At 39.4% G+C, this 27,635-nt stretch overlaps 1 protein-coding gene and 1 long non-coding RNA gene across 4 annotated transcripts in view; one reads left to right on the top strand and one right to left on the bottom strand.

The window, feature by feature from the left end:
- Positions 1-1,179: 1,179 nt before the first annotated feature.
- LOC100709964 (A disintegrin and metalloproteinase with thrombospondin motifs 20) overlaps positions 1,180-27,635 on the bottom strand; it is a 75,671-nt gene continuing 49,215 nt past the window's right edge. For both annotated transcript variants that reach the window (XM_005451005.4, XM_025909113.1), the window contains 15 exons: positions 26,724-26,888; positions 24,944-25,213; positions 23,698-23,859; positions 23,327-23,503; positions 12,814-12,981; positions 8,833-9,006; positions 7,844-8,014; positions 7,069-7,269; positions 6,767-6,896; positions 6,069-6,163; positions 5,866-5,960; positions 5,630-5,763; positions 4,266-4,357; positions 4,051-4,155; positions 1,180-3,782 (listed from right to left, as the gene is read on the bottom strand). In XM_005451005.4, the coding sequence (XP_005451062.1) occupies positions 3,693-3,782; positions 4,051-4,155; positions 4,266-4,357; positions 5,630-5,763; positions 5,866-5,960; positions 6,069-6,163; positions 6,767-6,896; positions 7,069-7,269; positions 7,844-8,014; positions 8,833-9,006; positions 12,814-12,981; positions 23,327-23,503; positions 23,698-23,859; positions 24,944-25,213; positions 26,724-26,888 (2,229 nt within the window). In that variant the 3' untranslated portion in view covers positions 1,180-3,692. The remainder of the gene's footprint in view (positions 3,783-4,050; positions 4,156-4,265; positions 4,358-5,629; positions 5,764-5,865; positions 5,961-6,068; positions 6,164-6,766; positions 6,897-7,068; positions 7,270-7,843; positions 8,015-8,832; positions 9,007-12,813; positions 12,982-23,326; positions 23,504-23,697; positions 23,860-24,943; positions 25,214-26,723; positions 26,889-27,635) is intronic.
- On the top strand, positions 14,256-21,539 carry LOC102076956 (uncharacterized). 2 transcript variants are annotated; one of them, XR_003220940.1, is made up of 4 exons: positions 14,256-14,694; positions 15,559-15,612; positions 16,897-17,020; positions 17,654-21,539. It is a non-coding gene; the product is annotated as an uncharacterized LOC102076956 (long non-coding RNA). The 2 variants fall into 2 exon arrangements; XR_001224250.3 differs by having other exon boundaries at positions 14,281-14,694; positions 16,941-17,020.

Raw genomic sequence — 27,635 nt, 5'->3', positions numbered from 1 at the left:
GTATTTGCTCTGTTTATATGTCTCTTAAGTGGAACTGAACTCTTGAAAGTCATGTTGTGGAAAAGCAGTCTGCATCACTAAGTGAATCCACATGGAGCCACAATGTGGTGAGCAAAAAACCCAGCCAGAGCTGACCTGCTGCCCTTCTTTAGAAACCAGCTGACTCTGTGGCAGACAGAAACTGCTGTAGTGATAAGAATAATAAAGAATAATAAATAATAATAAATAATAAAGAACCTTGAACCTTGAGAAGGACCAACTTATTTCATTTAATATATTTACTTTGCTGCATACAGAATGTATATGGAGTTTGACCTTAGATTTTGAGTTTAAATCTATGTGCACATGATTATATTAGAAAACAGGGCAATGACTTGATCTGTTTGAAGGATTATTTATATAAATTATGTTGCATATTGTTTTAGTTCACTAAAATAAAAATAAAAAGTAGACTTGTGAAAACCAATTGAAATGATTTTGTCAACGTTTGGTTAAAAATTGTTTTGCAACTTGGATGATTAGAAATTCATGGATGTGTTTATTGATATAGCTTGTGACTAAGAGCTTAATTCCCTGTAATTAAATGAAATTTCAATTTATTTTATTTAAAATTACAGTGTAATCATATTTACTTAAAAATATTTAAAGGTAGTTACTGTAGAATAAGGGTATAACAAGTCAGTCGTAGTCGCGGGCTGTATTATAAAGTGTTTTTATTGTAATATCTGTACTGAGCTTGCCTCTAACACATGCCCATCATCATACTAACATATTAATTAAAAGGAGTAAAACAAACATCGAAACTCATAAAAACTAAACAAGATGTTTTAAAAAAAAATTAAAACTAAACTGAAACAAGAAAATCCACTCTCCACTACCTGAAATTAAATTGAATCAAAAATAAAAAGTCAAAATGAAATACATAAACAAAATACAAAACTATAATAGTGTTACAGTATAGATATTTATAGACTGTGATTTGGGATTTGATACTTTTTAAAATCAATATTTTTAAACTGCATTGAGCCTTGATGTGAGAGACCCAGATCTGACCCTCCTAGCAGTTTAACGTCACGTGTCACGTATCCAATTTTCTAAAAACAGCAAGAAAATAGCAAAGTATCAAAACTGAAAATTGCAAATATAAAGAACCACACCATCACTTTGTTCATCAACGAGTCTGTTGGAAAGCAAGTTTTATTCTTACTTATTCTTTAACATTAGTGTAGTAGCAAGACATACAAGTAATAGTACAATTAGTATAGCACCAAAATCATTTGTTTCTTTTATACAGGCTGCATACATACTGTAGGTACATAGGATTCTTTTAAACATCTTTGGATAAAGCATGGCAAACAAGCACACCGTTTCTCTACTCAGTACCAATGCCCGTTCAATATTTTAGCACACAGTTTGCAATTCAAGTATGAATATTACAAATACACATATATCATAAGTTACAAATCTTAATGGTTATTACAAAAAAACAAAAAACAGGATTACATTTCTACAAAACTGATAGCACACAGTGCATCAAGTATTCTTTAAATTTCTGATACAGACCTCATAGCACAATTGACCATCATAAAATGAATGACAGCCAAAGGTTTTCTAGCTGCTCACTGACTTTTATTATTTTCAGCCATTCTTTAAATGAAAAGAAGCGGCATTGTCTGAGAGGAAAAGAAAAACAGTCTGCATCTACTGCCTAACTTTGGTTAAAGCTTAACATTAGCGAATCCGCGTGTTCAGTTGGTTGACAGTTGTAATTGCGGTCGTGGTAAAAGCCAGATATGATGCATTACAGTAAGTACTGCTCAATGGGAGAGTCCTTCGCACAGTCGCTGGTCTGTTTTATCGGGCAATCTTGCATCTAAAACATTAGCTCTGTTCATAAAAGGACCACAACAGGCGCTATAAGGAGATCCTAGGGAGTCCGCTAGAAAGAGTTGAATCTCTGCCCTATCGAGTCCATTTTCCTTCTCAAGATTAGAGGTAATTCCAGTAGTTCAAAAGCACCTTTTAAAAGATCCTCATTCAAGATTAGTGGTTATATGCTACAAATAGTTGGCTAATACCTATTTTAGCAGACAACGGACAAAACATATCAGACAATGGCTTCTCCGTTGGTAGTAGTCATTGTACCGTCATACAGAACATATCTACAAGTCAATGCAGAATAAATATGTTCAAACATAAATATATTACAACACATATCTCAACCGAGTATGGATGTCTATGAGAGGTAGGGTTTTGCAGGCACCTACAGTAGGCCCAACGGAGGGTGTGAGGTGAGACGCGCACGCATACACACACCTGATACTGTGTCAAGGTGTAACAGACGAGAACTCGTGTGACAAAGAGAAACACCAATAACAATCTAACTATGAAACACACACGCACGCACACACACAAAACAGAAAAAATTGTACTTCAACACCAGCAAATATGGAAATAGTTCAGCTATTTCCTCACAGCACTAGTGTTTACTCTGACAGTCGTGCATCAGTGTCAGTCAGTGGACTGTCTACGCGGGTTTCAGTAGTTTTGTTAAAAATACCTGACAACAGATGACAGCAGACAGACTCACAAAGTACACGACAACGAAAACAAAACGTTATCTGTAGTTATTCTAAAGGCTCCTGATGTTCTCCTAACGTTTGACCTCTGACACGAGGCAGGTCTGGAAGGATATCAGTACTCAGTTGCACGCTGATACATTTCAGAGTCTTGAGCCGCAAAAACAAAAGAAGCATAAGAATTTCTCATTCCACCGACCCTAAATGTTTGTACGTCTCAAACTATGTCATTACTCATGCAAGTGGCCCCTTTCACATTTTTCAGGTTAAAAAATAATGGTTATTTGATTTACACGTTATTCTCATTATTGTGTTGCAAGTGAAAACGCAAATGGGAAAAGGGGCCACCTCCTGAGTAAATCCCAGGATGAGACATAAGTTTAAACAGGAACCTGAACTACTTTCGCTCCATTTCTTTTCCATATGGGAATCATTCCTTCTCATCTGTTGCTGAGAAGAAGATTTGTAACACTCTCATATATGTACCAGCCAGTTCCTGTAGCCATCTTTTTTCTTAATCTGTCACAATGTAAAACAATAACACAACTATTCCTTACATACTCTTCCATAGTCTGTGTATAGACCTTCTTTTTAACCACAGTAGGATTGCAAGGACAGCATGTCTCCTTTTATACTATCTTGCTGACTACCATATCAGTTGGATCAGAGCCCAAGTGTTTTGTGTCTGTCTAAGTTTGGAAAAAGTTCCTTATCAGACGAGAGGATATTTCTTTTCCTCCCGTCTCTGTATTTGTTTTCCCAGTGTTTTCAGTCCTGCATCCCGTGTTATGATACAAAAAAATCCATAACAGCGACATGCAAAATAATTTAGTCTCCAAAGCGCATGAGTGCATGACGACGTCTGCACAACTGCTGACTCCTCTTAAGTGTTAGCAGTTTGGGTGAAGTACCTGATGGTGGCCCTGTAGCACTGCACTATATGTAGCGTCCTGTCTGTTCTAGCTGCCGTTTGGGAATTGAGGATATTACTGTGGGATAATAATTGTTAAATGGTCCCCCTCTGACACTCACAGATGACTGCAGGATCAAATCTCTCTTATTGCCGGTATCTTATTCCAGACAGATTTAGGTGGTTTGGTCTCTGCACAGCTCTCAGTGGACTTGAAGAAGTAGGCCGTTGTGAGCCTGGGGAATGCACTTCCCACAGAAACCACCACAGCGGCCGTAGATTCTTGTCCCATCCTACAGACAGAGACAAATGAGAGAGGAAAAAGTGGGCAAAGGGCAGAGAATGAAATCTTCATAAATGTCATGAAGGGATTCCTGCTCAGTGAATCACATTGATGACATTTCAGAACTACAGCCTCACTCCACAACTGGAGTGATCCAGCATGAGGCTCAGTCCACCCGAGCAAAATGAAAACAGTGATCCATTACTTAAAATACACCCAGCATGACCCACACTAAAGGCAAGCATTATAAGAGTTCACTTGGAACGTTTTGTTTTTACCTCCGATCTGTGGACTTTGACTGAAACATAGTTGCCCTGAGATGTCCACTTGGTGGCCTGAGCCACTTTGAAGCCAGTGCCAATTAGATTGATGCTGAACTGGCCCTGAAAACACAAAAGAGATTTATTTCATAGAAGTTCTCTAACAGGTAAGGTAAAATAATATAAAACACACAACCAAAAAAGCAAAACTGTCTTTCTTTTTTTCCACTAACCTGTGGACATTTGGCTGCACTATAACAATCCCCCGCTGTACCAAAGGGCACTGGTTGACCAAGAGGTGTCTGGGAAAACCGGAGGTCTGTGACTGGTAAACAGATACCAAAGACACTGATTTAGAGTCACAGTGACCACAAGCAGAAAAAAAATTGACTGAAAACATCCGTGCAAAGGAAGGTAACCACATGGCTGTAGAGTATCAACAACTAAGATTTTACTTTCTGCAAGAAGATATTTTCCAACATCTTTTCCTACTATAGTGAATTTGCTTAAATCTAAAACCAAATTAGCAAAATCCTACTTTTTAAAACACATTTACCTATAAGAAATCTTTATGTTACATTTTCTAATTGTTTACTGAAATTCAAATACTGTTTGACTGCATGCAAGTAACGTTTACAATATTGCAAAAGGCACACCACATTAGCACTTCTTCATATTCTGCCCCTCATCTTGAACTCATTATTTCTCCTCGGCTCTCTTTAAACCACCTGAAAACTAAATGAGTGCTGCGCAGACGGGGTGTGGGAACATGTGCTGTAAGGACCCAGATGAGATGAAGGAAACGGGAGGATGATGGCGTAGGTACTAATCCAGCTTCTCAAGCATGCAAACTCATGCAGACACATCTTGTGTTTACCTGTTTTTATTGCAATAACGCCTTTCTTTAGATATTCCTATAGCTAATTAAAAGCGGAACGTCTAATCCTACCCATTACCTTTATTCTCACCATAACCTAATTCTAAATTTAACCTAGTAGCTAAGGTTTAGCAATCAAACAGCCACTCAAACTTGCACAGTCCTGCAATTTGGCTCCAACAAATCTGCCTGAAACCACAAGTATAATTGTGTCTCAGCTTTTGGGCCCTGAGAATATAATAAAACACACACTAACACACACCCACACACACGCAAAGACAAAAGAAAAACAAAAAAAACAGCACAGTAATCTACATTGTTTCATATAATCAAAAGCATACTTGGACAAAATAGGGCAGGTGGAGCTGTGTTAAATAATGAGCAGAGGAATATGGCCTGAAGATGTGCATGTGTGCACATTGTAATTGTATGATTGCTTGCATGCAAGCGTGAGGACATGTTTTATTTCTGATGCAAAAGGATGGATGGGTGCTGACGGGCACGGTTTCAAGTCCTCGCCCAGTGACGCGAACACACAGTGCTGAAATCTCATTATTTTCATTTGGGAGGAGAGAGCGTGGGGCAAGGCTGACTTTCATTTGGACTGGGTTCTGGATGTGGCATTAGCGCTTTGGAGCGAGGCGTGTGAGGGTTAAAAAACACCCATGTGTGGTCTCGATACAGTGCACGGCGTAAGGCAATCATGAAGTAATTACTCACTTGTTATCCTCAGGGAGTTTAGGTCCAGACGAACTTTGTGGAAGAGTGTGTATCCCGCTGCTGAGTAGTCGTTCCTACACTCACAGTCCTGTTTTCGGCTGCCGTTATACGGGCATTGAAATGGGTTCAGCAACCTGTGCGTTTAAAGAAATACGGGAACTCAGTGCAAACAGCACAATAACCATATTTCACACATTACGTAACCATACAGCGAGTCATCTCCACATCATACGCACCTGTGGCCATACACCTCGGAGTAGTTATCGGTCTGACCGCTGCGCAAGGTCACATACTCCTTGGGGAAATCAGTCTGCATCTCAGCACAGTAAATCTAGGAGCAAACACGTTGAGGCAAAGGATGAGATCCCATGAGTTTGCTGCTGCTGCTGCTGCTTGAATCATGGCGTGTGCCGGAGTAATTCTGACAGAACATACACACCTGTAGGATCCGGGATTTGACTTTGAGATAGTATTCACCATCTATCCTCACGCCCTGTCTCATCTGGACCTCTCGGCACGTACTGAACAACTGGCCTGGGAGAGGGAGTGAGGAAGACGAGCTTTCAGTGCAACAGTGGGAGCTGTCGACAGTTTTTAAAAGCTGGAGTATTTAGCCCCTCATTTTGAAAGTTGAAAAAATTTTAAAAGCTAAAAAAACTAAGCACTTCTCCCTAAAGCGGATTGTGACTTGGATCTATTCTTCCCAAGCTAGAGGTGTTGTAATAGTCTTGTTTGTGTTGCAGAGCTCATATCGAGTTGATTAGCTACTTAAGATTAATACTTGACCAGAGAACTGGCTGTCCAGTACATCCTTTCAATTTCATCAGTGCCTGACTTGGCAGAATCTAAGTCAGGAATGATTAACCCTGTGAACTTTGGCTTGCTGTTTTACAGCACTTTCCAAATCCACAATAATGCCTGGCTCAGCTGAAGCCCTTGAGGCATTCTGACAGACTGTCCATTTCACAATTTGCAGAAAACTGCTGACTGTCTGTTTATTGTTCCTCTAAGTGATCACTCCAAGAAGCTTTAAGTAGTTTATTGTGTAAAAACAAAGCACGACACAGAGTTTTTAGAATCAGATATGGTTGTTTCCACATAAAGCACCAACAGTGACCATTACATTTTACCACTCACATTCTCTTTCCTGACATGCAGCCTGAGACTCAGGTCTCTCTGACAGACGACAGAGTTTGGACGTTTGTCCTTTTGAGGTCACGCACTCCACTCTGCGCTCCATCACTCCTGCCCCACAGGTCTGCGAGCACTGGTAAAAACACACACATACACAAACTCATTCCCTTACAAAGTCAAAAAGGCTCCAGTCCAAATCCACAAATGAGATTTATTAAAAATCCACAAGTCATCAAAATGTATTGTTAAAACTGTGATTAGCTGAGGAGGATTTCTTGCTGTCTAACAAGCCTTTTCTGACTCACCTTGCTCCACGGGCCAACTTTCCAGTAGGACATGTGAGGGCATTCCGTGAGGAGGCACGGCCGGGTGCCAGGAGGGCGAGGCTCAGGACAATTCGTGCCGGCAAAGGAGGACTGAGTGTACACACCCTGAGCGGGAGAGGTGGGCATCAGGGAGCAGGAGACAATACGCTGCTGGTAGCCAACACCGCAGCTGGCAGAGCACTAAGCCACACGAAAATACACAGAGTGGGTTAAAAGCACTGGCTTTAGAAGAAGCTTTTGTGCAGTAGAACGGGGCCTCATTGGCACTGCTGATGAGAATTTATGACCTTGCTCGTTTAAAAGCCTTCCCCATTTTAATGAGCCCGATTCTACTGAAATGCAGACGTTTTGAAGCAATTAGTTGATTACGATGAAAATTAAATTAGCAGAAGATGTCAAACGTTTTCGTGTTTTATTTAATGAACAATTTGAAACGTATCATACAAATAAATGCCAAATTTTCATCAGCATCTTGTGAGCTTTTTTTGTACATACGCAGCATATCTCTCTATGACTATTAGAATATTTGTATGTGAGAAACAAGAAGACAGCTCTAAATAGACACAGTTTCTCCTTTCTATCTAATTTTCAAGTTAACACCTTTTCGGTTCAGACAGTTGTTTGAAAAAAGAAAAAGATGAGACAAAGTTCCTTCAGTCTTAAGCACTAAATTATTTCTTTCCATTTTAGAGAAATTTATGAATTATTTGATACCAATACTGAAACTTATTCCTTATATTTTTTATGTTCTTACCATTGACCATTCTCCTGTTATCCACATGTAGTGACAAGGAGCTTCTTTGCAGGGCTGGAGCAATGGAGGTCGGGCTAATGGATCACAGTAATCATCCTGAGCAGGTGTGATTCCTGGATCCATGCACACCACTTTCCTGCTTCTCACGCCTTCTCCGCATGTTGCATTACACTGAAAAAAAAAATCACACACAGGGTTGGTGAGTCTACAGAAGCGCGCGGGGGGGGGCATCCCTTTAGGCCTCCAGATGACAATAAATGCACATCCCTATTAAAAGTTTACACAAATGGAGGAAAGTGTTGAGTAACGACTGGAACACTAACACAATGCCAAACGTGCTCTTGACAATGTTAGTGTTAAAGATATAAGTTAAAACAGGTTTCAGTAATGGCTTAAAAGTCATAAAATGGATCGGGATTTGAAAATTCATGTGTTTTTCTTTTCACTTTCTTTATATTTCATAAGAACAGAGAGGATTTCAGCGGCACACTGTGAAAGAAAGAAGGTTCAAAGTTTTCGCAGCAGCACAGACAGAGATCTAAACACTGCAAAGATTCAAGCAGTGCTATGTCCCTACAGGATGTCCCTTTTTTTTAATGCCTCGCTTTGAGGACAAAGCACGTCACATTAAAGAAAGATGAGCCAGGAAGAAAACAGTCTGCTAGCGTGACACAGAGCAGTGCCGTTCAGTAGCACAGAAGGGGCGATGGCCATCAGTACTCTGAAGTTTGGATATCATTGATTTGTATCATATTTAGTTGTGATGGTTAACGCTAAAGCCCTCGCGACCGATGCGAGAGATAAAGGGTGTACGCAGGACGCCCATCTAATGGTGCAGAGAGACAGAGTTAGCGACAAAGTGGAGATTGCAGCCAATAAAAGCCTTAATAAGATGCTTAAACATCTGAACATCTGTTTCACACTTGGAGAGCGAGCAAAGGAAATAGGTCGTCACAGATAGGAAGAAAGAGAATAAACAAGTTACTTACTTCTTTCCATTCATCAGCGACCCAAGTGTAACGTGTGCACTCTGCAGTTTGGCACGGTCGCGCAGTAGGAGGACGCACGCGAGCGTCACACAGATCCTCGAGGACTCGTCCCGTACTTTTTAGCCTGCAGTAAACATCGCGGTTCTGAACTCCAACCCCACAGGTGACAGAACACTAGTAAAACACACACAAAACACACATCTTATTTCAAAAACATGGCAAGAAGTGGGAAATGACGCTAAAGGAAGCTTATTTTTCTCCGGCAGCAATAAGGCTATAAATGCAAAGTATTCATTTTTGTGGCTTTTTAAACTCAGTTCTGTTGTAGAGCTGACCTTAAAGGGGCACTAAGCTGATGTCACACAGTCTTAAAAGCTTAAAAAAGAAGGCAACTGAACTTCTTTAAGTCCGTAAAGATGTTTCGCCTCTTTGGCTTCTTTGGTTCTTAAAACAAATGGTGGAGAGTTCCAAGCATTTAACCTTTAGTGGGGGCTGTCCACTTTGGAGGTGGTGCTGAGGGTCGCTGACCCACTATTGATCCTGTGTGTCATCAGATGAGCCAAAGTCTGATAAAAGGGGTCATTACCATCACAGGGGGTTACGGGTGAAACCACTGTGTGACCTTGCCCCACCCTATCACACGATCTGTTGAGGTCATCTGAGGTAAGATGTGAGTGGAGGCTAAAGATTTCAAAGATTTCTCTGATTTGATGAAGGTCCAGTTGGGTCAGCCAAATCTTCTAAGAGCTCCTTTTCTTGATTTTTCAAACTCTTAAGACTACCATGACCTGGATGACTGAAGACCTACACAGACACACTGATTTTACACATTAAATCCAATTTCCTTGACATGAGAAAACAGCTGTACAACACATTTCGTTATTAACCTTGATTTTGTCATTGGAGGTATGTTGCCCTGGAATTTAGACTTAAAATTGTATGTGAGTACGGTTTAGAACAAGTCGCTATTTAGGAGTTCTGGGGGTCAGTAGTAAGAACTGACAGTTGAGTTGCATTTTAGGACCATATGATGCTTCATATATCTCTAAATCATGGACCTACCTATTTAAATTTAGACTATATAATGTCTGCTCAGCAGCAGCTGCTACAAGGAGCAGTTACAAGATAATGGTTTATTGAATTTGCCCTTGTTTTCTGAGATGCTTATGTATTGCATACTACCATTTTAACAAATATGCTAAGAAAAGATGTGTTGACAGAGTAATTTAGGTGAGACAGCAAAATCCATCTTATAATTCTGTTGGTTTTTCTCTCCTAAGTTTCATAGGCTTCTCACAGGCGATATTTTTATAACGTTTGTTTGGTCTGCCGAGTTAAGATATGCTGCTTTGATGCTCCGGTTCAATGCACTTCATGAATCCAGAAATGGGTTTCTTCCTATTCTGTGAGCTGTGTATCTGGGATCACACAAAGATCTATCTCAGACATCTCTTTGATGTTCTTTGAGAAGCATGCCTGCATACTAAGGTAGCGCTCTGTAAGATTTGAGCTGACCACGCTGATTTCTCAGCTTGCCCGCCACACATTACACATTCATAAAAATCAGCGTACGATCCAGAAAGTATCAAATTCCTGAAAATTACAGATCAATTTATGGCGTTCTTTTCTTTGCTGCAACTTCTGTTATCATTGCAGAGTTTATCCTTGGATGTGAAGGTTCAACTCTTTGAGTTTGGAGAAAGAACAAAAAGCACTGCAGGAAATCTGACCTTCAAATCAAAATATGCCTTTAAAAAGCAAAAAAACAAAAAAAAAAAAAAAAACTTGCATCAAGCATGAAAATAGAACCTGCTGTTCAAGTGATTCTAGTTGCTGTTAAGTGATGCAGCATAACCCAACTTTAAAAAGTGTGCGCTCTTTAATCACAGTGTTTAGTAAGCAGTTTAAAGGGTCAGTTCATTTCATTTAAAAAGGCATTTTTCCTGTACTGTAAAGCTTCGTATAGTGGAATTAAATGAAACTTGTTCTTTATCATTTTTTTAAGTAAACATATATTTTAACATATAAACAAAATCATTCACCTTCTTTTTATTAAAACAAAATAATTCAATAATTTCTGAGAAACATGCAATTAAAATATAAAATTAAAATAAGACAACCAAATAAATAAGAAACTGAATCATCCTTTCAACTTCACTTTACAATAAACATGTGTAACATGGTATTTCGAATAGCAAGTGGAGAGAATTCTGTCCTTGAAGACCAATCCAATTCCCAATGGGAAGCACCCCCTCCTCTCCCCAGCTCCTCTAATATATTGTCTATTACATTCGCAGTCAGAGGTGACTGAGAGTGCTGGGTAGCTTCAGAATAACTCAGGCACTGGGTGCTGAGGTTTCAAAGTTGTCACATGCACGGACATTAAGATATAAAACATGTCTTTATGCTCTAGTTGAGGATTTCATGGTTGCTGGTGGTATGTGGAGGAAGATGATTGCTTCCAGACACCAGCGAGAGAAAAAGTGAGAGGGGAGGAGGAAAGGCTCAAAGAGTGGGGAGTGGCAGGAGTCTTGTGAAGGGGGAGCAAATGTAAGCCTTGCAGGACCTTTGGGGATTTTACATTTACATTTTATACTTTCCAAGCATGCATGAGAGGCTTTTCATGAACTGCTATGAAAGTATGCAGTGTCCAAGTCACCAATTAGTACAGAAACCTCCTGTAATTCAGATATTTATCCCCTTCCCACCCTGTTTGCATGCGCATGCACAACAAACTTGGCTGCATCAGCTGCCATGTTTATCACTTTTCATTTTGACAGATTTACATGGTCAGTGTGTGGTCTGACAAAAAGCTTTCATAGAAGAACTCCATACAACTGTACTCTAAGATAGGATTTTTAAAATGTTCCCTGAATATTTGAAACCACAAATACAAATGTTACACTAAGTGTGCTATAGTAGTGCACAAAAGTCTCGTGTCAGTCCTCATTTCTTTATATCTTCCAAGAAGCCAGACTTTCTTGTCATTTTTAAAGTGGTCTTGAGCAACAGTTCTTCAGGCTTTTTGAATGTTTTCAAAGTTTTTCTTTGGACACTGACTGCGTTTTGCACTTTAGTCCAGTCCTTGTGCCTGTCCATTTACAGAGCATTTGGTTTTTGTTTATTGAACCATTTAACACTGACCTATGAATAGATCAAGAATAAAAAGGCATCTAACTCAAGGGATGAACCACTTTTGTGTCTATGCATAACAGAAACCTAAACTAAGAACCAATTTGAAATAGCATCTTTAGAGCTATTAACTCAAACTTTGACATATCTTGGTATGCTGTCCAATTTGTCCTTAAAAAAACTGAGGAAAGTTGACATGTGGAGGTCAAAAGATGAGATATCAGGCATAAACAAAAACAACACCATCTGCAAAGCATCCAGTAGTATTACATCATTTCTCATTATCACAACGATCCCAATCACATTGCCAGTGCAGTACAAGCACACTTGGAACAGCATCAGTCATGGGTTGGCCTCCCCAGATTCTGGACCTCAACATTATTCAAGCAGTGTGGGACAATCGTGACAGAAAATGGAACAAAAGGCAGCCAACATCTAAAGAAGAGCTTTGAATGCCGTTAAAGAAGCCTGAGAACTATTCCTGAAGACTTCTTAAACAAATTATAAAAGAAGCTGAGAGTGAACTCAGAGAGTTCAGGCTGTGTTGAGGAATGAAGGTGGTCATCACTATTATTGACTCTGAAGCTTGTTAGAATTTTGCACAGTACTGTACATAAACAGTCTTGGCCTTTAGAGTTTGGTTTACACTTTTGGGAATGACGCATAAATCTTCAAAAAGAGCAAACTGAGTGGTGATTGGACAGGTGCTCTCTGTGTACATGTCCTACATCTGCAATCTCTAGAAAGATTTCGTGTTTGTGCCTCAGCTGCAGTTACTCACAGCATGGCCTCTCGGAGACTTTTGGCTATTATCTAAGCCCCAGAAGATAGCAAGAAGAACAAACATACCTCCCTCCATCTGTTAGCTTTCCAACTGGGGCATCCTCGAGCCCGACAGGCCTTCTGTGTCCGAGGCCGGGGCAGATGACTGCAGTGCTTCTCTTCTATTTTGGTTTGGTTCTGATATACACAGACTACATCCCGCTGTTTGGTCCCTCGGCCACAGCTTACTGAACACTGGGGAGGAAATTGCAGGGAAGGGGGATGGGTGTTGGACAGAGAACAAGACAAAGTTTAGTGAAACACAGTAAAGTCCAACTCATAGCTCGATTAGCGCTCATGCTTGTGATTACACCATGTAAACATTTCTGTACAGAAGTTCCTCGAAAAGTAAGTCAACTGAAAATAAAGTCTTAAGTACAAGTTACCACACTGAAAACCAGAAGAGACTGATTTTTTTAAGGCAACCACATTCTGTTAACCAGAAATCTCATTCATTAACAATAGGCTCTCTTGTATTGTGGATGAATTAACCCATCAAAATGGGAACATAGCCTCAGATCAATAAGCATAAACAATTGCACTTAATGCAGAACTTAAGGCCTCAACAGAAGAACACCCTTTTGACCCAACACTTAAAGGCCAACTGAACACAAATTTAAAACAAATTTAACTAAGCAACCCAAAAAGGTGATGAAAAACCTTTATGTTAAACAGCCATGCTGATGGAATACAGCGAAACAATTGAACCTGTAAACACAGGGATTGCTTTTAGAGCAGCAGAGGCACGGGAAGGAGGGACAAGGGATGCAATGCAAAGCACACTGTAGATGCACACGCGAGACATTCATCTGGCACCAATAAGGAACTTAGATACACTTCAGGAAATTTAGACAATGAGGCAAGAGGACGCAAAAAAAGGCATGAAAAATAAAAACCAGACACACCAATAAAAAGATCTGAAATGGCCTTTGCCTGAGATGGTACAGACAGCGATTAGGGTGCCTATTTCTTCTTGCTGAGTGAGTGCCTGTATACAAAGCCACTCCAAAAAAATGGGATGCTAGAATCAAATACACCAGATGAGATTTTGCCTTAGCATTTTTTCCAGTCCAGATAATGAACATTATATTTTACTGTCCTCTAATTATGATCTCAGATTATTGCATAACTCAGAGATGGTGACCTATGGGCTTTGCAGATGTGGAGTTTGTGTTTTTCTTCACATTCTGGGAGGTAGAGGAATGTTTTCCTGTTTAAACAATCTAATAATCATATGCTCCATTCAAAGACTTTCAACAAAGCCACCTCATCCTGCCTTTTCTTCGTAAGTATGGTGCGGGTAGAGGTTGACACTGCACACACACGCATCATACACATTGTAATTATCAAGGCATTTTAAACACAGGGCCTGCTCAGCTGACAGACGACATCAAAGCCGAGGGCCAGAGCCTGAGTGACTAGTCCCCGAGCACGGCAGATTCACATACCTGCTGCACGCTCATTCAAAAAGGAAAACAGAACTCCCCTTTACCTCAGACAAGAGCAGAGAGAGGCAAACAAGTTGGAGGGGGGGGAATGAGGAGTGGGGCTGGCCCCTCCTCATTCTTGTAAAAGAAGCAGGAAGAAAGAGAAAGGCAAAAAAAAAAGGGGTAGGGAAAAAAAGGAAATCACAGCCATACGAGCTACGCTCCCCCAGCTGAACTCTATCTGCGTTTTAACAGTGAGAGAAAAGACATTATATGGCATCGCGCTCCTCCTGCAACCCGGCCAGCCTCATCTGTCAGCCATTACTTAATCATGGCCGATAACACAGAGCACAGAGAGCTGGCACAGCGCGTGGGACCAAAAGACAGTTTCACCTCTGAGAGCAAGAGGAGGGCAAGGACTCAGGGACCTCTGATTCAGCGATCTACAGCTGGGTTGCTTCACTCACCAGCACCCACTCAGGTAAGACCATTTTCCCTATCATTCAGCCTGCTGCTTGTCTTTTATATCCTGCATTTGTACAGTGTCAAACTTAAAATGTATCTGTTTTTTTATTTTCTTGGTGGAAAATACATCAACACACATACTTATGTTAGTTTTTAGTGCATTTTACTGATGAAAAATTGCTTCATCTGAACCTCTACTTATGTACTGTATGTTTTATTAGTAGTGTGGGACTTCTAGTATTATTCAGGTGTGCTAAGGTGTAGCAGTGTTTTGAATACAGGTTCACAGTTCCTTGGGAAAAACGTATAAATCAACAGGTCACACGGGAGAGAAATTAAACCCTCTTGAGACAGATTTGCCCTCCCACGTTGTCCCAGCAATTAATTTCAGATGATTTGGCGGGCTAAGCCTACTGTAATCCAGTGAGGTTCATTTAGGCATAATGTGGATTACTCTAAAATGGAACGACTCAACAGCTTTAGATTTGGCAGTTGAAAATCAGCCAAATAAAACAGCTTTTGTTAAACAGGTTTTCTTTTTTTCCCCATGCAGAACAAAACTTCTCCAGAGGAAGACATAATTAATATTTACAGCCACATGTAACAAAGAGACAGCTTTTCATTATTTTGCTTAGTGGCTCTAAAGCAGCCTTTTTGAGTTGATCAAGATTCACAGTTCTACCACAAATCGCATAATTGAGTGCTAAACCAAACCCAGCTAATTCATGCCATTTTTCTCCTTTTTTGCATGCTACGAAACTACAAAATACAGACCTCTGATTTTGATTAAGTGAACACTATGATTTCATATGGATGCAACTCCAACTGGATAATCAAACTGATATCAGATACCTTTTTGTGCATCAATGCCTTTGTCTAGGACTGGCAGGCAGAAACCTCGAGATGACCCAACCTACTCCTTTAATCTAAACAGGTAAGCCAACAGAACACATGGAAATTGTTAAAACACTCCAGGGAACCTTGACTGTAGTTTAAAACTGTGTCACACTGCTAATAAATGGATATGACCTTGCAGTACCTTGCAGAGAGGAAAGAAAATTCCACAAAACCAAGTAACCACCTCGCTCAGACAGACTAGTTTGTCATCATGGCCTTAAGCAGCAAACATTTACTGCTGCTTGAACTATAATTACGAGATGAAGAGGTTTTGTTTGGCGATAAAAGCAGAATTCAGGTTTGTTTTATGTTGGAACTGAAAAATATTATGTACCTCCTTCTAAATCCATCGAAATTTGTCTGCATGCTGGTTTATCCCAGAATTTCAGCTTTTTTCTTAGAGTAATATATCATCATAGTAGCTTTTTTTAATGAAACTAAACTGGATCATAGGACAATAAACAAAGTATATCTTTAGCGTTTAAAATAGCTTTGTATATATAAATCCTAATAGAGGAACAGGGACAATTATGGTGTTGTATATTGACTACAGTAAGTGGTTCTGAGTACACATCTTAAAATGTGAGCACCATGGTTGCATTCCAATCACATTGCAGCATGCTCACAATGCAAGGGGATGGTAATACCAAGCATATGGCAAACTGTAGTCGCATACAGTCTTCAAAGGAGCTCAGTGCCGACCTGGAGGAAGAACAGAGTGTGGAATCATACTCTCAAGCACATGTTGTCAAGGCTGAGTGATAAAGTAGCACTCAGTTGAGCAAAGTTGACTTGTCCTGATTAACCATGCTAACCCAGCAGAGTCTTAACCTGGTAGGATCCTTTTAATAGGTGGGAACTGAACAAACGCTGACGTAGTTGACATAGCGAGTAACTATGTTCTTGGCATGCAGCAGAACACACCAAGTTCAGATAAGGAGAAGAGGAAGACGTGGTGTCACAGAACATTCAGGACTTTCTGTTCATGGTCTTGTTTTTCAGGGAGGTTTCAGAGACAGAAGCCAAAACATATGTTATCAACACGGGAACAGCTGGTCAGTGTGGCGTCATTGGGCAGAGGAATGTCAAGAGTCATAGATCTTTTCTAGCCAACAGGCTAAAACAACCAATCAGACTTGCCCATCCTAGTTTCATTCATTTATACTGAATATCCAACTCCAACCAAGTTTATAAGATTATTTGAAATAAGAACAATGACAATGCACATACAGTATCTGCAGATGAGACTGCCGTTCAATATATTGCCATAACATGAATTTGAAATTTTGCAAGCTGATTTTGCCATATTATTCATCCACAGATGCAGTTGACTTTATAATGTGGAAATAATTTCTGTCTGTCCAGTTTTTGACAGACGTTCTGACGCAAGATCCACATTGAACTTCCGAACGGCTAAAACTAAACAGCACATTCTGACTAAACGCGTAAGTATGAACTTGCCATAAAGAGTTAAATAAACAGCAGGTTGAGCGGCATGTACAACAGTCTCCAACACAGTTTCCTTTTCAAGTCAACACCACTCAGATAGAATATAACAAGTGACATTAGGAAAAAAATGGACTATCCAGCCAATTTTTCCAACTCTAAAGATTCCACTGAGCGATTTCTCAATGAGCTTGTTAAACATCCTGCAATGAGCGCTATAATGAACACAGCCAAAAATGAAGAGTACTCATATAAACATAAGAATAAAGAAAATTCTTGATGGCACAACTTGGAAAAACACAAACAGCAGATAAGTTACAAGTCATAAAGTAGTGACCTGTGACACGGGGCAGCCAAGTCAAACTTCCCCTTCCTGCTAAATGTTACGCAGCTGCTTTTCTGTCTGTCATTACAAACAGCAATGTATGGAAAAGCTCAGAGAAGAGAAAGATCTGAACCTTTTTTTCTAGGAAAAAGAAATGTACAAGGAACTGATGCAAAGGAATCTTATTCTTAATGCATATTTTCAAAGTGGTATTCAGTTGTGTTTTTAGCCTTTGTGTGGAGATTGCCTTGTTTACCTTATAAATTGTTTTCCTCTCTTTCACCATCATTTTCTTTTTGTTTTGTAGCTCTGCAACACTGTACCTCATTTTAGCCAAGTCCAAGGATGGTATCAATTCTCAGCAAAGGAAAAATTTTCCACCGGAGGAAAAATACAATAGGAATCAAGACAGAAAGTAAATAACAACAATGAAGGAGAACAGATAATAGTCAGAGTTCCTCCGTCAATCCAAATGCATCATGCAGGGGTCATGTGGTGAGGTGGAATTAACATCCTTTATAACTTAAAAAAAGAAACAGACCTACAAGGTGGTGATATAGCATTTACAGTACAGTCTGATCAAAAACATATATTTAGGTTTTTATTTTAGCTAAAAGCTGAAGCAAAACGCTATATGCTCTCTGAAACTGAGCTAGAACACAGTATCTATCATTATCGCTCCCACAAGAGGGGAAACAGCTCCATTTCATTTCATCACTTGATAGCATCGACATGCCCAAACATGAACAGGCCCCATTAAGTCTGTGGTGGTAGCCTCATGTGAGAGGACTTTTCATGTAAGTGGAGTCTATGAAGAACTCCTGTGGGTTTAAAAACACTTCACAGTGCTTCGCTTAAAGGAATGAGAAAAAGCAGATGTTCTGTACCTGTGTGAAAACACGATCATGTTCTCTGCCATTCAGCCAGCCTGGAGAAGACCAAATTAAATGCTTCCAGAGACCTTCAATCCCTGTCTCCTCTCTGTTCATCTCACTGCATCAGCTCCCAAGCTGGATCACCCACAACAGCTACGCTCACTAAATGGACTCTTTATTTTCTTTCAGTAGCTTTCACACACTCACTGTGCTTCAGCAGGAGCACAATGAGTAGTTAGGAGACTTCTCCTAACTACTCATTAAACTAAACTAGATCATGACGATACTTGTGCAAGATATCTTCTGATATCATCTCACAGCATCAGTGCCACCTAAACCTTAGCGGTTTGGCAAAATGTGTAAGCCCCAGTGATTGATCCTTTATGTTAAAGTCTTTTCTCAGATACCAATTTAGCACAGCAATGATTGTTCTAGTGACCAGCACCAGGGAGAACTTTTCAGCCGCTGCTCCAACAACCTAAACTCAACTAGCACACGGGCAGCATAAGGAATCACAAGGCTGATGATGTCACAAACAACTGACCCCAAAGTGACAGGTTTGGAAGAGGTTTCCCCCCTGTTGCCCTCAAACTGGAGTCAAGTATGTCAATGCTCTACATGTGGATTTCATTTGAAGCAGCATGATTAGCGTGCAGACGCTTTACTGTGATCCCCCCTCCATGGGAAACCCACACTCGACGGGAAATGGTATGTTTTTGTTAACAACAAACAGGCATAAATCACATAAGTGGTGCAACACAGTCGTATCGCTGGTCCTTACACCCAGCTGACATCAAGATTGCTTTTAAGGTAATTACCATTAGCTAATGGATATTTATGTTCCTAAAAGTTTATGTTGAACTGTGTGCCTGAAATCCGGAACCTGTGCAATAAATGTGGTAATTGTTTTGTGTCTTTTTCTCTTTTTAAAATACTCTCTGATGGCGTGTATTGGGAAAATGAATATGGCTTTGACAGTAACTAATCAGTCAGGCCTTTCTGGTTACTTAAAACAGATCGATGGAAAGACACCTAAGTCAGTCAGTCAATCAGTGAAGAAGCAAGTAAACAGTTTAATTTATCAAGATATATTTTTTAATATGCAGAAGGTGCCAAAAAGGAAAACAAAAATGAAATCAAGGGCACAACAAGCAAGATTAGTGTCTGAGATCAAGTCTCAATCTGAAAAGGTGAGTTTTGAAAAGTCAGTTTAAGAGTGTAAAGATTTTATAAATCGAGAGGCAGAGAGAGAGAGAGAGGCAGAGCTCATTTATGAATGTTTTCAAGATGGTAGTATGCAGTCAGGTTTATTTCCAGGTTTGTAGTCTGATTTAAAAATATTGAGAGGGCTTGATTAAAATGGATGGCAATTAAGGGTGTCTCTGCAAGATTAAAGGATTTTAATACTACAGTCTCTTATGAAATGTTTTGACAGAAAAAAGGTGGGTGTTTGAATATATTTGATTTATGATGTAACATATAACAACTAACATATGAACTACTGCTCCAAACTGATATGTATAAAACTGAAGGTTGAAAATTATAAAAAAAAGATTTGGTGGATATTACAAAGGTAAGATGCTTTTACATAAGGTAAGATAAATCCAAAGCCATGAGCAATATTTGAAATGTTAATTAAAACAACTGCCTGCCCCCCACCTCCCCACCACGCTGCCTATTTCACCTGCCTCTCCTATTTCACCTGAACAAAAAAGGTTTGTTTGCATGAACAACAAGTACGTTTTGAGTCATTGCGAATTCCTATATTATATAACACTTTATGCATTACAGAAGATGTATTGATAATTGTAATTTTGAATAGAAAAAGACAATAATAATTATTGTGTTGTGTACATTGGTGCTTTGCGGGTCAATAGGTCAAATAATCATTTACTTTTAAAGAATTTAGTAATTCTGGCATATTATGGGTTATTTGAAGGCTTTGTTGAAATACTAATTTAAATATAGAGTTTGACAATACTTCAAAGATTATAATTGCCTGCATTTTGCAAATAGTGTTTGGGGTTTTTTTTTTTCAGAATTTCTACTCCTTTTTCCAAAAACTAAACAAGACTTGCCAGAAAAAAATTAATACCAATTATTGTTGCGGTTAAAAAACAAAAAGATAATATTACACTGTCTCCAGCCAAATGCATTACAGAGAGCACTATTAATACAATGGTAAACAGATGTGCCACCCAGCGCTACGGTTTAATTTGGACTCTGCATGTTTTTCTCCAAAGAGATTACAGAAGAAAATGTTAAAACACATAAAAGGGAAAGGGCCTGGAGTGTTATTACACTGTAATGTGCCAAGGTATGTGAAACACTATAGAAGCAGAGTTTAAGTTTAAATTATTTAAAGGATTACTGAAAAACAAAACAGTAAAGTCAAATTGAGGGTCAAATACCAAAATATCCCTAATGGCCTGCAGATCACATCTTTTCTATGGGGTGCTGCATGTTAACTTTGTACATAAACTGTGTGTGTATTGCATGTACGCAGTATGTAGAGCATATAAATGTACTGTATATAAAAAGTCACTGTACATGAAAACAAACTCTTTGTAAAGTCAGTGGCTATTTACCTTTAACCCTTGCAAAGCAACGTGTTTTTTTCTGTCTTGCCGTTCCTTGTGCAACATTTTTGGCCTTATGACATTCACTAAAGTCCAGTGTTGTTTTTTTGTTTGTTTGTTTGTCAATAAAATATTACAGTGAGAAACAACACAAATTTCACAGTTATGTTTCTTTAATGTTCTTTACAGTTGGAAACAGCTAATTTAACATATTTATATATTTCGCATGTGAATGAAATAAATAGCAACAAGAACAACAACGTACCAAAATATGCAAAATAAAGCAGAGTTGGCCCTTTGGGTTTGTGCAACTTTGCACCACAGAGTTTAATAAAACGACTGGGAGTGAAACTGCCATGGGTGAGGAGTCTCGGTTGTAGTGGAAAGTCTTCACACAAATACGCAGGGAGAGAAGCAAAAAAAAAAAAAAAAAAAAACACAAAAAGAGGGAGACTGCGATCCTCCTCCACTGGGAAGGATACCAACATAAACAGAGACCAAGCTGCAACACTTCACCTGAAATATTTGTCATGATAATTTTATGTTGGCTTAATCCAAATGTAACTCGGAGGATTTACACATGTTACAGTGTATGACTGGTAATTAAGTGTTTGTGGAAGCCTGACTCTGCAAATATAGATTCAATCCCTGCACAGTGTGTAAGTCCAACACATACTCAGACTGTATATGGCAAATGCACTGTGTTTACCTGGATAAGTTACAAAGTGTTCACAGTTTACGTTACTAATACCGGACTGAAGAGCCGTCTTTTACTTAGTTAAACATTTCAAGTCTTTCATCCATATTAAGGTTGAATGTGTGCCTAGTTGCACCTGTAATGACACAAACACGCCTTCACTTCAACATTACTAACGAAAGATGAAATGTTAAAGAAAAAATGGCTTCAAGGTTCGGGTGTTTAGTTGCTCTTTAAAGATTATAACAATAAGAGCAGCAAACATATTTCTGAAATAATATTTAGTCTTCATACTAATATATAACATACTTTTTACCTGACAGCCGAATTTGGAAACGATGTGGCTCTTTGAACATGTTGCCTCTCAGTGTAGCAAAGTATGCAAAGACCAAGGCAGAATTTCGTCTTTGCATACTTTGCTTACTTTTTTTTTGTACGTAAAAAAAAATGACATTAATAACCCTCCAAATGCAGAATTATTTGGCGGACGTGTGAAAAATGTCAAATAATTCAAGTGAAGCATTACACAAGTCTAAACTGCAACAAAATATTAAAGTTGCAACAATTAATAATGCACTGTGAACAAATAAATATGATTCATTTGAACGAAATCCTTCAGAAATAAAACTGGCCAAAGGATGAAAGAGAAACAACAACAATCGACTGTAATTTTACACAAAGGAGGTATCTGCGTGCTTTCCTTGACGGTTTTGATTTACTGCACACTGACTAAGCTGAACTGATGCTATCAACCAGAAACAGAATAAATAAATAATTTCTAAGCCTGGAAATATGATAAAAATTCAATCTTCACAATACCGATAAGTCATCAATATTTAAAATTAAGTTATTAGCACCTTATTATGATGACGTATCCCCTTCTAACTGGAAGATGAAGTATACACAGTGAGAACTGGGACACGTCTTTGAAAGTGGTTGGAAAGTACGGAATTCTCCCGTGTGACGTACATTATATCATATATTAAACAACCTTTACTATAATGCCTCTTGTTGAATAACTTTGCATTTTAATTTTAGGTTTTAAATATAATTTCAAAACGACCTTTTACGTCCTTTTGTGAAATTCTCTTTTTTCCCTTAAACATTACTGCATATATTTTCAGTTTAACCCAACAGAGACGCATTAAAATCTAAGTCAAAACAAATGACGGAAAATATTTTCCTCTGTACAAAATGTCAGTATTCATTGAGAGACACGAGAGGTTTGACCAAGAGCACCAGCGAAATATTAAATATAACCAGCTACTTGCAAAATATCATCATACTGTACAAAAATACACACACAAAATGCACTGATAGTCGTTGTTGTTGCTGTTCAATAAAGGTCATAATATTAACTCTTATACACAAATATACACTTGTGTACTTTGGGCACAGGGTGAAGACAGCAATAACAACATAAATCATTTACTTCACGCCTCATGTATAAAATAAATATTTTCTGGAGTTAGAAATATATGGCATTGTTAGACAACACTGTCCTGATTTATACGTTTTAATTTGGAGCCTTGGCTCATAAATGGGATCCATGTGTTTTTAATGATTCCCTAAGTGGAGCAGTGTTGTTTTGTGTATGTTTTTCCTCCTTTTTTTTAAATTGTAATCAGCCCCATGCCACTGCAGGGCCCATCTGGGTGGGCTCGAGCTGGGTAGGCAACAGTGGTGCGAGATAACCCAGCTCTTGCTTCAGAACCTTTGATAGTTTCAGGCTGAAAACACACTGAGAACGCAGATCTGAAGTAAGTGCAGCACACACCTCTCTTGAGGAAGAATAAGCACTGAAGGTAAATTAGTTAGTACTATCATACCGGCTTCCATGGGTCACGGTGCCAGGAGGCAGAGCCTGGGCAGGACTGCAAGTTGCACTGCTCCATGTCAGGTGGCTTGTCTAGGATGTCACAGTTGTAGTCATTGAGCCTCTGTCCATTGGGCCTTTGACATACCACCAAGCGAGTTCTCCTTCCTCCACCACAAGTTTGGGTACACTGAGGGGAACAGCAAACAAAATGTTCTGTTTTTTGGATTCCAGATCAGTTTGCTTTGACTACCAGATTTTTACACCAAGTCCCTGTTTGTGTATGATAAAAAAGACACAAACACAGATGGGGATCGCATACATGATCAATGGAAAACAAAAGAGACGAGCGAACTGCACTTCTAACTATAAATATGGTCTCACCTCTCCCCAAACACCGTAGTTCCACAGAGGACATGGCCCAGAATCGCAGTTCTTGGACTCAGCAGGTTTAACCCTCTCATCACAGTAGTTGTTGCTGCGTCCATCAGCATCCTGACAAACAACCACCCGCCTCTGGAAGCCTCCTGCGCAGGTGCTGGAACACTGGAGAGCACACAAAATATGCAATTATATTCAGACAATGATTATGATTAATTAAAAATGATTGGACTACCAAGCTCTTGAATTCACATCTAACATAAAACAAATGTAAGGTCTCTTTATAGAATCTGTTTGCAGCAGTATCATGTTTACATGAGTCTAAAGAAGTAACTCCCAACTTTCAGTCTCCACCGCACCCATTATTTATGAAGTGTAAGAGTACATACATAATCCCAATAGGGACAATTTGACTACAAGTGACCCATATGTAACACTGTATTTGGCTTCACACTGGTAATTGGTTGGAAACACATGAGCAATTTCATGCCAAATGCATGTAAAAAGTGCTTTTTAGATAACACTAACAATAACACTACTACCAACAGGGACAACCACACCTACACTGACCTTCCTCCACACATGTAAACACTATGCAGATGTAAAACTACCAAACAAGGTTAAAAGGATTAAAAGAAGAAATGAAACATGGCATTCTATCTGAATTTGGGCCAACCCGATTCAAAGCCAAGTATATTAAGAGCCTCAACTGCCTCAAACTATTTGGATTTGTTCATGCTGAACTAATTTCAGCCAAGGAATCAAGGCACTACCTTTTGACTCTGTTCATGGGACCATCAAAAACAACACTTTTGATACCGTATTGTTTTTTCGGTATTGCTAAATACCAGTCACTGACACTGACATGAAATATGACATATACTATGTATACACTGCAGCCTTCAGTATTCCTTTTAAGCTGTCCATAAAGTCCTTTACCATGTATGGCCTTCTGCCCTGGGAAATGAAAACAACTGCTACCTCACTCCTACTAGATGTGTTCGCAAGAATGTGTTTACACACACACACACACACACACACACACACACACACACACACACACAAAGGTCTCTCAACAACATGTTATATAGGTATGGTCTGTATATACACTGCTGGTTCTACCTTAATATGAAAGTTTACTTATTTTGTACGTAAAAAAAGACATTAATAACCCAAATGCATTAAAAGGAACTTTGACAAAATATATTTGAACTCTGCTATTTCTTCAACTATCTCATGCTGAACATACTGCGCCCCAAGGTCCGGTCCTCCATTGGTTGTCTGCTGAAGGCACATTCCAGCTGCTGTGCCCTGGGTGACGTCCTGGATCCTGAGGATATTCGTAGGGCTGGTCATTAATGCGTTGGCGTTGGTAAACAGAAGGACAGGGTGCAGCAGTACACTCCTGTTCTGTCACGGGCCTCTCATCCAGGTCACAGAAAGACTGGTCCACTGGCTGGGGGTAGTTGGAGCAAACCACTTGTCTGGTGGTTCTTCCTACACCACAAGTCACTGAACACTGTGGGAAGGGAACAGAGAGCCAAAGAGTTTTAAACAAAGGTGAAAGATGATGAAGAGCTGTGATTTTTAACGAGAAAAAAAATGCTTGGAAAAAAGAAAATCTACTGCATGTTCTGCAAAGCTCTGCGAACCATATGATGTTTTCATAAGACAGAAAAATGTGGGCTTTTGGATACCTTAAGAAAGACTCAATGTCGTCTTTCAAACCTTCGCACTATGAGAAGCGCCGTCTTGTGTGACCAATTGCGGAAGCTCCACGACCACCACCACTACTAGTCTGACCAAGACAGACCAATCACCTCAAGGACACAGGTTCCCAGAACCCCCTTAATAATAGCCCCTAGCCCCAAACCATGCATTCCTGCTTTCTTCCCTACAAAGATCACAAGAACTCCTCAGCAGTCCTGGGCCAAAATGATCCACCTTATGCTGATGTAACCATCAAGGCTAGACCATTAATGTGGGTATTTCTAGTTTCAGGAATAACTACTAAATTATATTTGTAGTATATATTTACATCAAGAGAATATATTCTTCTAGTAGTGGTTGTTGCATAACTGAAACACATCAAATAGCTTGAGTTTTATATTTGTTTAGCTATTGCTAGCTGAGCATTAGTGATTACTGCTACCACTGAATATTGTCAGGTAACCACTGGTGGCGTCTTGCCCTTGCCCAGCTGCTTGTGGGTTGACCCATCCCCTCAGGCATCACCTGGGTATAAACCACACAGAGGAATCGCTGGGATGCCTCCACTTCCACGAGCACTGTGGAATATTGTTTAGCAGAGAACCGTGGTTACACTAGTAACCAAACATTTTCTATATACTCGTTATGTCTGGATAGTGAATGACTGCTTACCCTTTTTTAAAATTTTGCTTTTGATCAATTTCAAGATTTTTTTTTGTAATTTATCTCTCTCATGACATTTTTGTTGGAGGTTTTCCATTTTCTGAATTACATTTGAGCAGTGTTGTTTTCACTGATGTTCCCATGAACAGATTTGCGGTAATTCATGGTGAGTTCTTTTGATGGGAAGTCCCCATGAGACTAACAACATGAATACAACAAGAGTAGAAATCAACATTATGTGACATTAAAATGTAATGCAATTAGGGGGACAATGGGAAACTCCCTTTTAACAAGAAAATCCTCCCACAAAACTATGCACAGGAAAGGCAGCCGCCCGCCTCAGCCAGCTGTGGCGCGTAGAGACCAAAGGGGAAAAACATGATGAGTGAGAAATCAACAGACAATATAGAGTTAGCAGGTTGGTCCCACCATAAACTGTAAATCAAAGAAATCTCACTTGGGTTCCAATAGTATAAGGAATTTGTTTTTCACGCAAGAAAATTCATGCAATAACTACAGCTCATCACTGACTCAACGCAAATGCTGGTTTAGTGACGTCATGAACAGTGCTGTTTACAGCTCATTGTGTTTCAACACGATTTGAAAATTGTTGGAAACATCTGTTTCTATTGGACACAGCTGGATGTTTTACTTACAGGTGACCATTCACCGGCGTGCCATTGCCCACAGGGGCTGAAGCAGGTGGCAAACTCAGCGGGGCGGGGCAGGTGGGCGCAGTAGGATTCGTCTGCCACTCCTCCGTGGACATCTCGGCAGCTGACATAACGAGCCCGCTTTCCCTTGCCACAGGACACGGAGCACTGCAGGACAGGCACATACAAGCAGAGCTCTCTCACATGGAATTTGAAAAAAAAAAATCTTTCAACCTTGTTTGTTTTTTGTTTCTTGTTTTCAAAGCGATACCACCCACTGCATCACACAATTATGTGAGCATACTCTATATAGTATTTATATTTATATATATATATACAAGGTACACATTATATTTCCAGGGAAATATGCGTTTTCGTGAACTTGGATTTTCACCAGTTGTGCAAAAGTTATACCATACTATTTCTGGATGAACAACTCATACTTTTTCTCATATCTTTCTTATCTTTTCTTAGTTATATGATGTCAGACACAATATTTGAAAGTACAAACAAAAGAGTGTTGAATACTGCATTTCCTCCTATTGCCACTTGAGGCTTCCTAAAAAAGAATCTCATTATAAATTGCCTAACTTTACAGCAGAAACAAACATATTTGCAGCCTGGTACAAAAAGGCTTTGGTCTCTGCTTTCTCTTCTTCATGACAGTCAATATTTTTCTTTTGTTTTCTTTATTATTTAATTTAACTTGTATTATTCATTATCATTATTGTTACCAATTCTCTCCTATTGGCATAGCTGTGTGCCAACCCTTTTGTTAGCAGGCCCATTTTATAAGCGCTCTTTAAATAACAGTAACTCTGCTACAATGTGTGCTAGAGAGAAAATTCTAATGGTTTTGTAAAGAAGGAAGGGCACGCTTTACTGTGATATTTGGTAGCACAAAGCATTCACAAG

The sequence above is a fragment of the Oreochromis niloticus genome, linkage group LG7 (genome assembly GCF_001858045.2).
Source record: "Oreochromis niloticus isolate F11D_XX linkage group LG7, O_niloticus_UMD_NMBU, whole genome shotgun sequence".
NCBI lineage: Eukaryota > Metazoa > Chordata > Actinopteri > Cichliformes > Cichlidae > Oreochromis > Oreochromis niloticus.
This window is presented reverse-complemented; position numbering and strand designations above follow the sequence as displayed.